At 46.3% G+C, this 15,899-nt stretch overlaps 1 protein-coding gene across 4 annotated transcripts in view; it reads right to left on the bottom strand.

Moving 5' to 3' along the window:
• Nucleotides 1-15,899, bottom strand: part of Adam19 (ADAM metallopeptidase domain 19) — a 91,743-nt gene that overhangs the window by 31,041 nt on the left and 44,803 nt on the right. For all 4 annotated transcript variants that reach the window (XM_063268971.1, XM_039085916.2, NM_001160228.1 and 1 more), the window contains 3 exons: nucleotides 15,744-15,820; nucleotides 3,448-3,640; nucleotides 2,766-2,831 (listed from right to left, as the gene is read on the bottom strand). In XM_063268971.1, coding sequence (XP_063125041.1) covers nucleotides 2,766-2,831; nucleotides 3,448-3,640; nucleotides 15,744-15,820 — 336 coding nt within the window. The remainder of the gene's footprint in view (nucleotides 1-2,765; nucleotides 2,832-3,447; nucleotides 3,641-15,743; nucleotides 15,821-15,899) is intronic.

The raw sequence follows: 15,899 nt of genomic DNA, 5'->3' as shown, positions 1-15,899 counted from the left end.
TAAGACAATGTGCTTCAATGCTACGCTTTCTGAGGCAACCCTGGACTTAAAACATGGTAAGCCAGCCTTTCCCAGAGACCTCACATCCCACTAGTACCGTCAAAGCCCATGACAGCCCTATGTCTAAAGAAATTCTCCCCTTCTCTGACATAAATCCCATCCTCTGCTCCCCTTACATCCTCTTTCACTTAATGAGTAATGTCCGGAACCACCCAAGTAGCTCTCTTATACTCTTCCCCTATGGCCTGGACATGCTGAGAACGTCCCAGAAGCTCCCAACCAAGCCCAGTCAGAGAGCCACTGCTGGCTCACTTACTGCTGTCAGCTCTCTAGATGGCAAGGACACAGCCTCACTTCCCTCACTTGTTTTCCCACTCGAAGACCCCTCTGGCTGCTGTGAGTTCCAATCCCGGAGATGGGTGCTGTGTCTTAGCACCAGATGATGAATTACCAAGACTACGTCCGTCCCTTGATTCATCTTCCTGCGCTCTCAGACTAACGGCCAGGAGTACATTTCTGCCAGCAGAGCTCTGGGTTGCAAATCTTGCCTGGCCTATTCCAACCCTGACATGAATCATCCAAAGCCTGCAGCTGAAAGATGTTTGTGACCCCGAGGACCAAGAGATCCCCTTACTTAGCGGGAGGTATGAATCACGGCCCTGTAGCAAAAAGGGGTGAGGATGCCTATGTGATTGGTGCTTCTTAAGGGATACTTCATCCCCCACCCCCACCCCACCCCCCGTAACAGTAAGGTTCTCTGTCTGGCCCCACAGCCATGGAGGCAGCTTCACGAAGAGATTTTCCTTCCTGGTTTGCTATGAGTCTAGATGCCAGGAGGCAGACCACGCCCCATCTCCTCCTTCTCTGTGCCTGCTGGAGACTTACAGGTAGTGGCTTTTAAAACCCTACACTAAGGAGGACCCATTGGGCAAAAGAATGATACTTCTCCTTTTAACTAGAGCGGTGGGCTTTCTCAGTGCCTCACTCTAATGGAGTCCCAGGACATTTTATCTGATTAAAGCATCTCGTAGCTTAGGAAAAATGGCGGAAGACCTTGTACCAGACAACACTAAACACTAAACTTAAATGGAGAACTATCTGGGAGGAAAGGCCTTGCTTTCTCCCAGGAACCTTCACAAGACAGCCAAAGGTGCTGCTGTGGGGCAGGGCTAAGTAGGGTACCTGGCTGGCTTTGAAAACAACCTTACTGCTCCCCCATCTACACATCAGCCTGTGGAAAGAAAACAAAAATCCCAGAACCCACCCATGCCTGGCTTCTGGAAAAAATATAAGACAATCAGTTTAAAAAAGCTAAACTCTTCTGAAGTAAACACTGTTCCCTCCCTAGAAAGCCCTCCACTTCCACTCCTCTGCCCGGTGAACTCCTCCTGTCTTTAAGAAGGCTCAAGGGCCTTCTCTTCCTTCCTCTAGCTCTCAAAAATCAGCTCTCAAACCTGGGCTTGAACTCTCCCACCCGCTGGCACCGCCCTGATACATACTGTGGGGCTCAGGGAAAGGTAGAGCTGTACAGAAAGAGGCCTTTGGGAAAGCTGGTAGGCCCAAGCAGAGAGGACATGAGACTATGACACAGTGGTGACCACCCCCCACCCCTTCATGGAGGACAGAGAGTTTTTGGCTCAGTGTTCAGCCAGGGTACAGGAAAGTGTGTTTGGCTGTGGTCATGTCACCACATGATATGGGACTTGAAGGTAATACGTAGTTAATGGGAATATGGGTGGTGGGTACATGGAAGGCCCCCCAGGAGAAAACAGAACTTCTAGACTCCAGGATAAGTCTCCATTCAAACTTTGTTTACACACCACCTGCCATCTTCGACATCGGCACGTTGGAGAGGCTCTACCAAGGCTCCAAACCATACCCGATCTATGGTGAGCATTTTACTCATCACCAAGGGCCCACCCATTTCAGTGGCTATCGTGCCTAGAACTACAAGGGTTTTGTGCTTCCACAGAGAAGTTCAGAATCAGGAGCAGCTCTGGCTCACAGCTGCATCCCGATGCCAACCACTGTGTTGGTGCAGCACAGAAAAATCAGGAAGCCGCCCGAGAAACTGAGAGAAATGTTGAGCCAGGTGGACAGGTGTTTGTGAAATCTTAGGGCCTGTCCAATTCAAGGGAAATGAATCAAGGGACTGTCCTTCTCTTGTAGCTCAGCGCTTCCCAAGCTCACCTGCTATGCATCAAAACCACTCCGATGTCTTATGAGACCATGGACTGTGGTACCCGACCCTGACAATCTGGGGTTCAAGAGATCTGGAGCGAGGCTCAGAGATTTGCAGGATTTACATATGCTGCTGCTCCGGGGACATTTTGGAAGCACCAATGTGGTTATAAAAATAGATACACATCTGCGAAGATTGTATGTGGCCAGATGTGGCAGTCACCTGCTACCTTTGTAAAGTGGAAGTCTACAAGATTCTCTAAAGGATTACAGACAGTCCTAGGAGCAAGTGTCAGAACCGTAGGACCATGAGATCCTGTCTGAGCAAACCATGCCTCTGTGTCCATGCTTGGAGAGCCTTTCTTTGGCTTTTTGTTGTTTTCGTTTTTTCCTTACTGTTTAAAATGACTAGAAGAGCCCTTGGTCAGATTTAAAGTCAAAGTTATACAATAAAACTTAAAAAGAGATGAATGTGTCCATATTTCCCCAGAGCACCCCGAAAGCTAAATGGATGTTTTCGAGGGAGAATTTTGTTTATTTGTTCTGGTCTGGTTTCTTGCTGAAATCCATTGCTGACCCCTTACCTCTGCGTAATCAGCCACCAGATAAAGCTCCACGTACTTCATAGAGTGTAAATCTTCCCGTTTCATCTAGGCAAGAGACAGAAGCAGGTCAGTGCAGGAGAAACGGCTGGTTCCAGCTCATCCCAAAAGCAGCTGAGAAACCGCACTGGTTAATAAACTGTGAGCTTTTTTCCTTCTTTTACTTGAGGTGCTAGGGACAGTCCTGGCTATAGCCCACCATCTCCATCTGCAGCTGGTTACTGCTCAAGGCCTTTCAGAGCCATGGGATTTAATCCTCTAGTCCACAAAAACGAAGAAGCCAAACTGGCCAGGACAGGCAAAATCGAGGCCAACACCCCACAAGGGACCATGTCGACAGCTTACTTCCTAAGTAACCTTGAGACCACAGACCTCCGTTTTCAGTGCGAACAAAACATAGTTTGTACATCGAGTGAGGTGGCTATTCCAAGAGAGGAAGTGGACATTTTTTTAAACTTTATACGTTTTTTTAAATCGGTATCTTAGAATATTTTAAATACAAACAGTGGTTCTCTTATGACAGTGTTTCACTCAACAATCCCAAGAGAGGGGTGTGGGGGCCCTTCCCCTCTTTCTTACCCATCCTCTCTCAATCTAGAAAACCTCAGAGTAAGGGTGCACAGAGAGGACAAGCTCCGGTCTGCCGGGGAACCTAAGAACTCACTCTGCGAGGTTGCTTTTTGGTCTGATGTGTAAACTGAAGGGTCCAGTCCTTAGAGGTGGGCCTGGAGTGCTCGAACCCACAGTTCCCCGGGGGCAGCTTGAGATGTTCGGATCTGTAAATACGGTGTTGGTTGTCGCTGTTAGGGACGGGCTCGATGATGTAGCTGAGGTTACTTCTCACTATAATCAGTCCTCTGTGGATAAGAGAAACGGAATCTCTGGTCAGTGCTTCTGGAAAAGTCCTTTGTGTAGATTCAGATGTTCATGCTTCTTCACTTCATATTGAGCCATGAGCCCCTCTGTGAAGTCCTGATGCAAGCTCAGACCCTCTGTGGGGAGATACACTGTGGGGAACAGACGCTCAGAGCACTTGTAGTTCCCTAAGTCAGGCTTTAGACTAGGACTCCTAAAGGCCAACAAATCAAGCATGACCCATGACAGTCATAGACCCCATAAATGATCATAAAACTTTATAGACCCAGAAAAGGTAACATGTGATCAGAGAAGGCACACTGGCCTGCTGGCAAGATAACCGGCCTCTAGATTTAGCTCCGCCACTCGATGCTCACATGCTCCTCAAGAAACATCCCATGACCCTGAGGCTCAATTTCCTCATCCCTAAAATAAAAATGATAAGGTACTAACTCATCAGGGCTCTTGAGTGATAAGTGAAAGACAAGTGCCCTTGTGCCTGGGAGCCAGGCGGTACTTAACAGCCAGCATTCCTAGTCATCAACAGTCCTGTGCCAGCAGCAATCTGGTGAGGCGACACCCATGACTAACCACTTAGAACAACCTTTCACCCAGGACTGAACTCAAAGGTATGTGCTGGGCTACTTGACTTCTTCACTCACTGAGATTTCACTAGGGTCTACATATCATTCAAACACATATAGTCTTATTGCTGGTATCCATAGGGGCTTGGGTCTAGATTCCTACAGAAACAAAAATCATAGCCACCCCAAACTATATATAAAATGGTATGTTATTGATACATAACCTACTCGTGTCTTCCCACATATTTTATATCACCTCTAGGTTACTTATAATACCAAATGAAATGTAAATGCCGAGTCAGGAGTGGCGATGTACGCCTTTAATCCGGTACTCAGGAGGCAGAGGCAGGCAGATCTCTATGAGTCTGAGGTCAGCCTGGTCTACAGAGTGAGTTTCAGGACAGCCAGGGCCACACAGAGAAACCCTGTCTTGAAAAACAAACAAACAAAAAAAATCATACAACAGACAAAGGTAAATGCTAGGCTTGGAGAGATGGCCCAGCAGTTAAGAGCACTTTGCTTCTCTTTCAGAAAATCTGAGTTTGGTCCCAGCAGCCATGCCAGACAGCTCACAAACTGCTTCTGACTCCAGATCCAGGGAATCTGAAGTTCTCTCTCAGCCTCTACAGGCACTGCATACACATGGTGCACATGCGCGCGCGCACACACACACACACACACACACACACACACACAAGTAAATAAATAAATAAATAAATACGATTTTAAAGATATGTTATATATACTATATTGCTTAGGGAATAAGGACAAGAAAAAATTATATATGATGAGGAAAAGGTTTTTTTCCAAAAATATTTGATTCACAGTTGGTTAAATCTATAGAGGTTGAAGGCAGGAGCATAGAGAAACAACTGTACTCATGGTTGGCAGGAAGGGAGCCATTCTGAAGATCAGTCTGAGCATGGGAATAGTCACTGGGGGATCCGTGACCTATCCCGAGCCTAGGCAGACACCCACACATTAGATGCAGCTGCTTATAGTGCTGTACTACTGAAGCCTCTGTGGCTCTCTAGGTCCAGCGATGGCTTCACAACTATCAACGGAGTAACACCCACAGGGCAGCTCCCCGTCGCCTCATCCGCCGAGATCTATGGTGTGCCAACCTTACACTGTGATGTAGGAATGAAAAGACAGTAATGTCTGCCAACTGTGCACCACATGGTTAATTACCTATCAGTAGACTGTGTCTGAGGACGGAAGAGGGCCAAAGGCCTCCTCTGCCATCTCATCTCCTCCTGGGAACACTGCTGCAGTCAGGCCAATCAGGTGGTGACTAGCCACCCTCGGAAGAGTGTTGCTGGCATTATCAACTATGGCCATGAATAAATATAGTCTGCCCTTCTGACCCACTCTCCAAACTGCCACCTCCCGTACATAGAGATAAAGAAGACAGCCAGGCAATGGGTTCCAGATTCTGGGAAAGATGAGCCCAGGACTGAATCCCCAGGACCCTGGCAACAAGTCACTCCAGGTCGTAGCCCTTTGAGTATTCCATACCAAAGGCATTCTCGGCTCAGCCTCTGGTACCATGAGTGACCACTCAACCTCCACCCACCACTCTCCCCTCTCAGGATGCCCACCCAGGTTTTGTCCTTTAGTAAGAGCCCATGATTCTCTGGGGACAGACACCACAGACTCAGGTGGGCAGTAGATCTTTCCTGACCCCATGCCCCGCTGACCTCATTCCAGTACGAGAAAGGCCATCAACTTCCTGACTGCATCCTGGCTGACACAGCAGCTGCCAGCTGGCCTATGGGGAGACACCTAAAAGCTAGAGTGGAGGACAAAGAGCAGGATCACAGCCATTTCCCTACTCTGCACAGGAAAGAACGGAGGCCAGGGCAGTGTGGGCATCCTGTTCCCAAGCTATCTTTTCATCCCAGCTGACCAGAGCCTCTCCCATCACCCCAGCTTCCTATAATGGCTACAACATTGGCCACGCAATGAGGTAAACCATAGGCCGGCTGGTCATCCTGTGTGCACCGATGTTACACCCAGTGAGTGGAAAGTCCCCCATAGGAATCAGTGAAAGCCTGAACACAGAGCCACAAGGCGTAGTTGGCTTGGTATGATATGAACAAACCCTCGGCCAAATAGGTCAGTGACCAACTGGAACTTGGCAGCAGGGCTGATAATAATCAACGTAGTGGCTATAACTTATTGAGCTTTTCTATGGACAAGGCACCAAGTTGATAAGCGCTTAATGTCTCATATCAACTTCTCTGATCCTTACAAATATTTTCCCCATGACCAGTCCAAATTCACACAAGTAGTAAAGAGTTCAAACAGGGTGGACCTCAGTACTCCGGTTCCACATCCTACAACCTTCACCCTGACCTTTTATTGTCTTTCATAATAGCCCTGGAGAATGGTTCAGAAAGTCACCCCCATTCAGGGAACACTCAGTGCCCATGACTTCACAAGTAACAATGGAGGTAGGAAGATGTCCACAGGGCAGTTCTCTGTTACCTCATCTACTATCATCAAGACAGTGTGCATATGGCTGTAGTGATGGTGGCAGTGAGACCAGTCAGGAAGTGTTGATTGATGTTGGTTGTAGGTGCAGCAATAGAGAGAGAAGCTTACTAAGATGCTAAGTCCTCATTTTCCAAAGGAGCAGGGGGGTACAGCCTCCCCAGGAAGACTAACACCCAGCCAGCTCACGCCAGTTACTTTATTCAAACATTATACAAAATTAATTAGGGATGAGAATTGAACGTGTATATGTTTGGTTGTGAGCCTAGCCCCTAACGGCTGAGCCATCTCTCTAGCCATAACATGCCTTTGGTCCAGCAATTTGAAATCATTAAGAGTATAGATTGGTCCAATTAGCAGCCCCTTTTAAAATTTAGGTTTGACCTCTCTCGTAGAGGATTTGTAATACCATCACAACTATAGAACTTATAACCACCTTCATTTTGATAATTTAAAACAATGAAAACAATTATTATTCATTGAGACAGGGTGTGTGTGTGTGTGTGTGTGTGTGTGTGTGTGTGTGTGTGTGTGTGTGTGCGCGCGCGCCCAGGCTGACCTGGATTTGCTTTGTAGATTAGACTGGCCTCAAACTCACAAGAAGCCTTTCTGATCCTGCCTTCGTATTAAAGCCTGTATTTATTTGTTCATTATCTATGTACCCTTGAAAACACTGATATCAATTCCCATTTCTTTCTCTCTTCTTTGGAGATTAATGTCTTTGATAACTTAAATCAGTTTAAAAGCAATTATCATTATTTATTAAGACAGGGTTTCTCTATATAGCCCGGGCCAACCTGGATTTGTTCTATAGATTAGGCTGGCCTCGAACTCACAAGGAACCTATCTGTCCTTGCCTTTATCTCCCAAGTATTGAGCTCAAAGGCCTGAATTTATTTATCTATGGATCCTTCAAAACATTTATATCTATTCTCATTTCTTTCTCCCTTCTTTGGAGATTAATATTCCTGTGGCTAAATATGCTTATATCCTTGTTCTCTTTATGTAATTAATTTTTTCTCTATATTCAACTGTATTCCAATTCCCTTTCATTTATTGTATAAAGTGCTAGGTTGAACTGTAATCATTTCTTCCGCGGAAGCCCGTGTTTATAGAGACTGGTTGCTCATAGCAATGTGACATCCATTTTCAAGTCAGCTCTTACACGTTGCCATTATTTCTCCTGTGAGAGCCTCACATTCTAAGGAGACAGGCTGGCTGCTCAGAGTAGCTTGAAATTTTATCCATGTTAGCGCTCATGAGCATGGCTTTGTTTTCTCGCTGGATAAAAACAAAACAACTCTGCCCCAATTCAACTCTGGATCCCCACATTGATCAGCAGGACATACTTTTCCTAGAGCAAAATGGTTTTTGGCAACAGAAAAGCATTATCTTCTAAATGAAATTATACTAGCTCAGTTGGTAGAGCATGAGACTCTTAATCTCAGGGTCATGGGTTCAAGACCCATATTGGGCGCCAGTTTGTTGTAGAAAACATTTAATCTCAACCAGGGGTTTTTGCCCTGCCTTTGATCATTCAGTTCCTGGATAAAAGACACACAACTTTTATTATTATAATAAGGCTTAGCACTAGACCTGGGCAAATATCTACTCTCTATGTGATTTGAATCTATTTCCCTATCAACAATCCCATTTTCTAATTTGCCATGTTCCATCTGGGCAGCTCTTACCTCCAATTTGGCTAGCCCTCATGATTATATTTTTATGATTCACCTACCCCATGGTGGTTTCCTCCTCTCTCCATCTTCTTCTCCCCTCGTGGTTCTCCTCAGACCCCAAGCCCAATGAACCTCAAACCCTACCCATGTCTCTTCTGCCCAGCTATTGGCATTTGGCATCTTTATTTAACCAATAATTTTAAATTAAGGAGCAAGGTTATTACAATACATAGCAAAAGACCAAACATCAACAAGGATGCAACTGGCCTCTCTGTGGAATCTAGCAGATGGCAGAGGAGGGCTCCACTCTCCCTTATCCTCAAATAGTGTTTGTTGACAGCTAACTCACCATGTGCCACATAGACTGCAGATGCTACTCTCTTTTAATTTCCATAGCACATTGTAAGGCAAAAGTACCGAACTCACTTTATCAGTGAAGAAACTGAGGTTCAGAGAGATTAGAATCAGAAGCTTTCCCCTGTGGCTAAAGATTTAATGGATACCGTCTGTTTCCTTGGGAAGCTGCATCCACTAGTAAGCTCTAACCCTGTCATCAGAGTTCACAGGACCAGAACTTCCAGGCTATTCAGTAATCTTCAGAAGGTACCCAGGCTATCCCAAGAAACTGCTTGCTGGACCAAGTATCTGCACTTGAGAAGGCTGGACTGATCCTATGACAGGCTTCAAATTAGCAGTTAAGGAGATTAGACTTAAATCTCTGTTTCCAAGAACTGGGCAATTCCAGGCAGGTTCAGGCCTCAGAGGCTGCCCTGCCACCTAGCCCAGGACAAGAAGAATGGGTCAGCAGCAGTTTCCAGACCTCCCCCAGTAAGTTTCCAGCCCCCACACCCCAGTAATAGAATGTCCGTAGAAATGGACCCAACAAATTAGCACAGAGGCTACTTTGGAATTCCCTAATGTGCTTTAAATTAAGTTTGCAAGATCACTTGGGTGTCTCTCTATTCTGTTAATGAGAGACCCCAGCATGCTGGACTTCTGCAAAATAAAGCTCTTTGCATTTACATACTATTTGAGTCTAGGGTAAGTTCACGGTATCTTCAGTGAATCATGGGCCCTTACACACTAAGCCCATGGGCAATGCTCCACCAAGCCACACTCAGAGGCTTCAGGAGCTCATGCTCCTGACTTTTTCCATGGCATGTGAGCAGTTGTCTCAAGTAGGCAGACTCAAGCTTGAGCAATCATCTCAAGTAGGCAGTCTAAATAACTCAAGCTTGGGATAACCACTGAGGTATCCCTTCCAGCAACAGGATTCATCGGGCCCCTCCCCTTCCTGCCCTCACTATAGCCCTTGGGGACTCACTCCAGTCCTAAGAACCACCGGTCCTCCTCTGGGATTACTGGAGATTGAAAAGAGTTGGCACAACCTAGCATTTACAGTGGATCCCAGATTTATTGATGGTGAGTTTCTGAGAATGAGGTTCTGGGGGCTCTTTCTTGCTACCAGACACAAGTCACCTTATTTCTTCCCTTCTCCATCATTTATCCTAAGAGCCTCCACTGATCCAATTTGCTAAATGTTAGCTCTGGCAGAGGCAGAGATCAGAGGTGGGGGACAGAGAACCAAGGAGGCAAAGAGCCAGGATGCTACTCTCCAACCTATTCCTCATCATTAAGAGAATAAGAAAAATAAATCATAGAATAAGATCATGTGGAGGAACCCAGGCAGGCCAGCCAGTCAGGAAACAAAAAGCTCATTCATGCTTAACCCACAAGTGACTGAAGGACTCAGTCAAATACATCTTCAAGACTTGAGAGAGGTGCCACTCCCAAGGAAGTCATCCCTGGGACACACAGCACCCACTTTCATCAGGAGAGATCCTAAGAAGTAGCAGTCCTGGGTTCCTCCTCTCCACCACTTTCCCAACCTGTACCCATACTAAAGGATCATAGGGAACTTCCAGGTCAGCACAGAGAGAAGAAAAGCACATGGTGCTGAGTTTCTGCTGGGACAGAGCACAGGCAGAGAACACAGGCTCAGTAAGGAGACTTCCTAGATTAAAATCTTGTCTCTTCTGTCTCTTGACACAGCCCTCCCACTGAATGGCCATATTAATAGTCTAAAGCAGTGGTTCTCAACTTGTGGGTTTGACTCCCTTAGGGTTGCATATCAGATACTTACATTATAATTTATAACTAACAAAATTACAGTTATGAAGTGGTGGTGGGAAGGGAAGGGTAACCATAACATGAGGAACTGAATTACAGGGGCACAGCATTAGGAATGTTGAGGACCACTGCTCGAAAGTAATTAGGCAATGCTCACTAACAATCAGGGAAGATTCTCTGGGAAAGCTAGCAGCCATGGAAGCATACTGTATAAGTGAGGTACAAACCATTTTGTTGGAGAGCCACTCAGTGCATCTACATACAGAGCACAGCCCATGTATTCTAGCCCCTGGGTTTCGGTGATCCAACCAAAGATTGTGCTGTCAAGGAGATGGAGATAATAACCCTCTCACGTGAACCCTTCAGATGACTTCAGTATCACCACTCCCATCTTACAGGGCAGAGAACTGAGATTTCAGGAATGGATCAGCACCGTCTAAAGGCTTTAGATATACAATCTTGGGTTGGATCCCTGGAACCCAAGGGATCCTTATGATAGACCTTATGTAGAAGGAGAGAATAGATTTCATAAAGTTATCCTCTGACTTCAACATGCACGTTGTAGCACACATGCCTTCACTCCCAATCATGTGCACACATATACATACATGCATACATATACATATACAATAATAAAGAACTGTGTTAGAAGGCAAGTTGGGTGTGCATGTGGAGAGCATGTGGACGTCAGAGGACAACTTTGGGTGTTGTTTCTCTGCTATTGTCCATCTTGATTTTTAAGACTAAGCCTCTCAATGGCTTGGTGCTCACCAGTTAAATTAGGCTGGCTGGCCAGCAAGCCCCAGATATCCTCTTGTTTCTGTCTCACCCAGCACTTTGATTCATAAAAGCATGCACCATCCTGCTCTGGGAACTGGGAACTGAACTCAGATCGTTGTGCCTGTGTGCCAAGTACTTTACCAACTGAGTTACCTCTCCAGCTGCAAGCTTTTAAACCAAGAATGCTCTGCCTCTAGAACCTAAACTTGTCACAGTGTAATGGTCCTGCCATCCAAAGACTTATTCCACTGACAGAAGGAATTATCATTAGGCCTGCAGAAGGAAAGAAGGCGTGGTTTTGGGGGAAGGATCGCCCGTTCCCAGCCTTGGTTCCTTCTTCCTACTCTGCAGGGTCTGACACAAACTCAGGGCTCTAGAATGATGGTTCTATAGCCATTCCAGTCCATGGTGTGCACTTTTGGACATACTCTCCAGTACCCATCTCTCCCTAAAGTGCAGGATTAGAGTCCAGAACCAGCCAGCCAGCCTGTGAAGGCAGAATTGCTATGAGAGCTCCATATCTTGGAAGAGAAAACTGCTCTGACAGAATATGATCCATTGACTGGATCTGTAAGGGTTATGCATTGTATGTCATTGAAAAACTATAATTCAGTTCACCAGACAGTACGTAAGAGTTTAAGGACCTGTTAAAGTAATCTGACAGATTCGTGTGTACCTAAGACTTAGTCCTAACTTGGAAACACATCATAAAGCTGATCTATATGCATGGGATGGTCTCACTTATACATAATAGACAATACATCCCAATCAGGTATAATCCAACAGTGACCCAGATGAGAAATGTGTTTGTGTAGAAATAGGGCAGGACAGATAACGTTCACTCGTTTCTAGCTTACACTCCTGTGTTTGGATGTTTAACTCTGAAACTGCACAATAACAATTTTCAATAAGCATTAGGAATTGAAACCAACCAAACACCTCTCCAACAATAGATGGGGACACACACACAGGCTTATTCAAAGAAATCATGGCTCAGTACTGGCTAACTTTTCCATAAATGATCATCAGACCTTACGCTTATACTATGGGTTAGTTATGCCTCTGTGCAAGCAAGATGTCATGGTAACATTTACGGACAGATTTTAAGTGCGAGGAAGGCTGCAGTGTATGGATACCTGACATCCTCAGGGCAGGTGATCCCCAACTGGGGATGCTATTTGGAGGAAGCTCTGGAGACTTCAGGAGGTCGGCCTGGAGGAGGAAGATCTGAGGGGAGGAGAGTTCTTAGGACTACTGTCTCCACCACCAAGAATGTTCTACCTCACTATGGACCAGGGATCAACAGAGCTAGCAGTGAGGTTTGGGACCCTTGGAAAGCCAATCTTCCCCGTTCAAGTTGTTTACTTCAAGCATCTAGTCACCAGCTGGCTAACACAAATGGTTTGCTGTATCTTTGTTAAGATCCACAGTCACTGATTTACCCAATTCCCAAGGTGATTAGGGTCCAAAGTTATAAAACATTATATTATGTAACAAGATTCCTTTTGCCAGGAAATGGGGGACATAAGAAACTGGTAGCCTATGACTGTATCTGGAAACAGGGTAAAATCTGGGAAGCAGAGTGAGAAAGTGTCTCTCATCGTGCCCTTAAATGTTTATTAACATTTAGATTTATTTTACTGGGTATTGTTTCTTTAATGATAAACCGATCTACAGAGTACTCTGGAGAGAAGAGCTCTTCACAATGGCTATGGCAGTGGTTCTCAACCTGTGGGTAGGGACTCCTTGGGGATCGGAGGGGCATATAAAATGACCCTTTCATGGGGATCATCTAGGACCATTGGAAAACACATATTTACATTAGGATTCATAACAGTAGCAAAATTACAGTTATGAAGTAGCAGCAAAGTAATTTTATGGTCGGGGTGTCACACAACATGAGGAACTGTATTGCAGGGTGGCAGTGTTAGGAAAGCTGAGACCCACTGCTCTAGAGGTTCTCCTGATTCTCTCATGTTGAGCTCGAAGAGGCTGCCTAGCATAAATCCTATCCATTTTCTCCAAGCACAGGAGCACAGTACCAGGAGAGATGAATGGTTACCATGGAGACCTTCCATGGGAATACGAGCCTTTAGGGGCCTTGGGAAGCTATAAGGGTTGGAGCGCCACTCTCATTCCTGCCTCTGCTCCAGGGACCTAATACAGACATTGTGTATCCAAGTCTCCAGCTCTTAAATCAGCCTGGCCCCAACCTCCGTTCTTTAGCATGTGGAGGGAGGAGAGGGCTGGGAAAGAAAAGCATGTGGACCTCACCAGACGGAAGCGAAGCATGCAAACCAGAAACACATGGGTAGCTTGGTGAGCTTCCCCCATCAGCCTGACTGCTGGAATGATTTACAAGAGGCCAAGCCAAGTGCGTTCCCACTGCTCTAGACCCAGAGGGGAGAAAGGAAGGGGGCGGGGAGGAGAAGGTCACACCTGCTTGTTCCTTTTCCTCCTTCCTGGGACAAGTCATTGTTTACTCACTGGCCACAGGTGGCCCATGGCTGGCTATAAACACCACTGAGCAGTCAGTTGGCTTGGCTGGAGGAGGCCACTTGAGTGAAGGATATGAAGCCACTGCTAATCATCTCCCAGCCAAACCCGATTTCCTGCCTAATTCCCTTGGGCAGCTCGCCACACAACCTTTCAGGGATGGGAACCAACTCATAAACAGACGTGAGGCCTGCAGTCAGAAGGGCCCTCAGTTATACTGATGGGGTGGGAGTAGGGGTGGGAAGGGGTAAGCTAGCTAAGTTGTAGAAGGAACAAATCTTGTATGCTGGTAAAGAGCTGCAGAACTAATGACACGACCATACCGATCGTTGACAGATGAGGATACAGAAGGCCCCCAACAGGACAATGTTTGCTTATCCTCAACCAAGGTAGGGCATGGGCATACAGCAGACACCCAAGATGAATGAGAGAAGCAGCGACTGATAAAGGGAAAGAACACTTCCTACCAGTTCCTGAGAGGAAACCTGTATTCCCAGCCCTGCCTTTGAGAAGAAAGAATATGTAACTTAACATTAGCAGTGGTGACAGTCTTCCCCCAGCATGTACTTGGCGGTATTGGCTATCGCCAACCAGAACTTTCTTTTCCTGTTGTTAATCCTAGAGTCAGGAGCTGTGCACTGCAGTGCTCAAAACCCAGGCAATTTGTGTAGATAAAAGTCCAGATTTTTCAAATAAGTAAGTAAAGAAACGGGGCCAGAGAGAAGGCTCAGTAGTTAGGAACACTGTGCTCTTGCAGAGGACCCAAGTTTGGTTCCCAGCATATAGATGGTGGCCCACAACCATCTACAACTCTACTTCTAAGGGATCTGATGCCTTCTTCCACCTCCCACCAGACACACGGTGCTCCTGGCTCAAACCCAGCTGGTTTGTTTTAGAGACAAAAAGGCCACCCTTTTTCCAAGTATCATCTGGTAGGAACTTTTCAGTTGCCTGTGTCCTGAAAGTGATCCTCTTCTTTCTCCCCACATCTTCTCTCTTCCCATTTCCTGCTACACAACCTTAACGTCCTTCAACCACAGAGTGAAGAACACTCTGGAGAACACGCCTGGAGTCTACCAGCGTTGCTCTCTCTCATTGGTTTCATTTCTAGGAGCTCATTGGCCCAGGAGGAACTGCCCTCCACCCCCCGCACCCATGGTTACCCAACCCCTGGAGATGGCAAACACTTTGCCAACTACTGTGCCTTTCAGTACAAGCCAACAAATAGCCCAGGGTCCAGCCACCTGGACCCTGCCTTAGTTTCTCATCCTCTTGGACCACTATTCACCTACCCATAGTGATGGGTATCAGACAACTCAATGGGCCCTGTGTCCCAAGACTAATGAAACTATTCACACTAGCTACTCCTCAGCCTGCTCTTCTAACTCATTCACTTCTTCTCTGTACTAGCCCACATAGACCCAACTTCCTGTCTCTTCACACTCTTGTGCCTTTCTACTCTACTCTTCATGGTTAGCGCACCTCCTTTTACTGTGATGCGTCGCCTGCCCGTTACACAGCAGGTAACATTTTAGTGACGCTAACCTTTCAGTCATGATTGTCTCTTGATTTGTGGGCCTTATCATTCCTAAGTAATATAACGCCTATCTTCGTTTGTTTTCAAGATGTCTCTTTCTGTAGCCCAGGCTGTCCTAGAACTGGCTTTGTAGACCAGGCTAGGCTGGCCTTGAGAACTCAGAGAATCAGCCTGCTTCTGCCTCCTAAGGTCTGGGATTAAAACTGTGAGCCGCCACCACCCAGCAACAATTTATATCTTAATACAACACATTTGTCAGGAAAGGTACACGCGTAGATTATCTGGGACTTTCCTGGCACCTCACAAGCTTGACCTCTTCTTTGCAAAGCCCTTGCCTTGGGTTAGCCCTGCTCACTGTAGAGGGAAGGAACCAGCTGTCCCTAGAAGCTTCAGGACCTCTTACCTAATTCCCCGGCAGGTGCTGAGAGTGACGCTGGACTCATCCACTTTCCTCACAGTCCCGTGGTAAAAGCAGTGATCCTAGCAAACAGAAAGGAAGTACTGGGTCAAATGGCACTGATAGATGTGGCAATGTTAATGTCTCATTGATTGACAGGTC

This window comes from Rattus norvegicus, chromosome 10 (assembly GCF_036323735.1).
Source record: "Rattus norvegicus strain BN/NHsdMcwi chromosome 10, GRCr8, whole genome shotgun sequence".
In the NCBI taxonomy this organism is placed as follows: Eukaryota; Metazoa; Chordata; class Mammalia; order Rodentia; family Muridae; genus Rattus; species Rattus norvegicus.
Note: the sequence above shows the minus strand (reverse complement) of the source record. Positions and strands in the feature narration are given on the sequence as shown.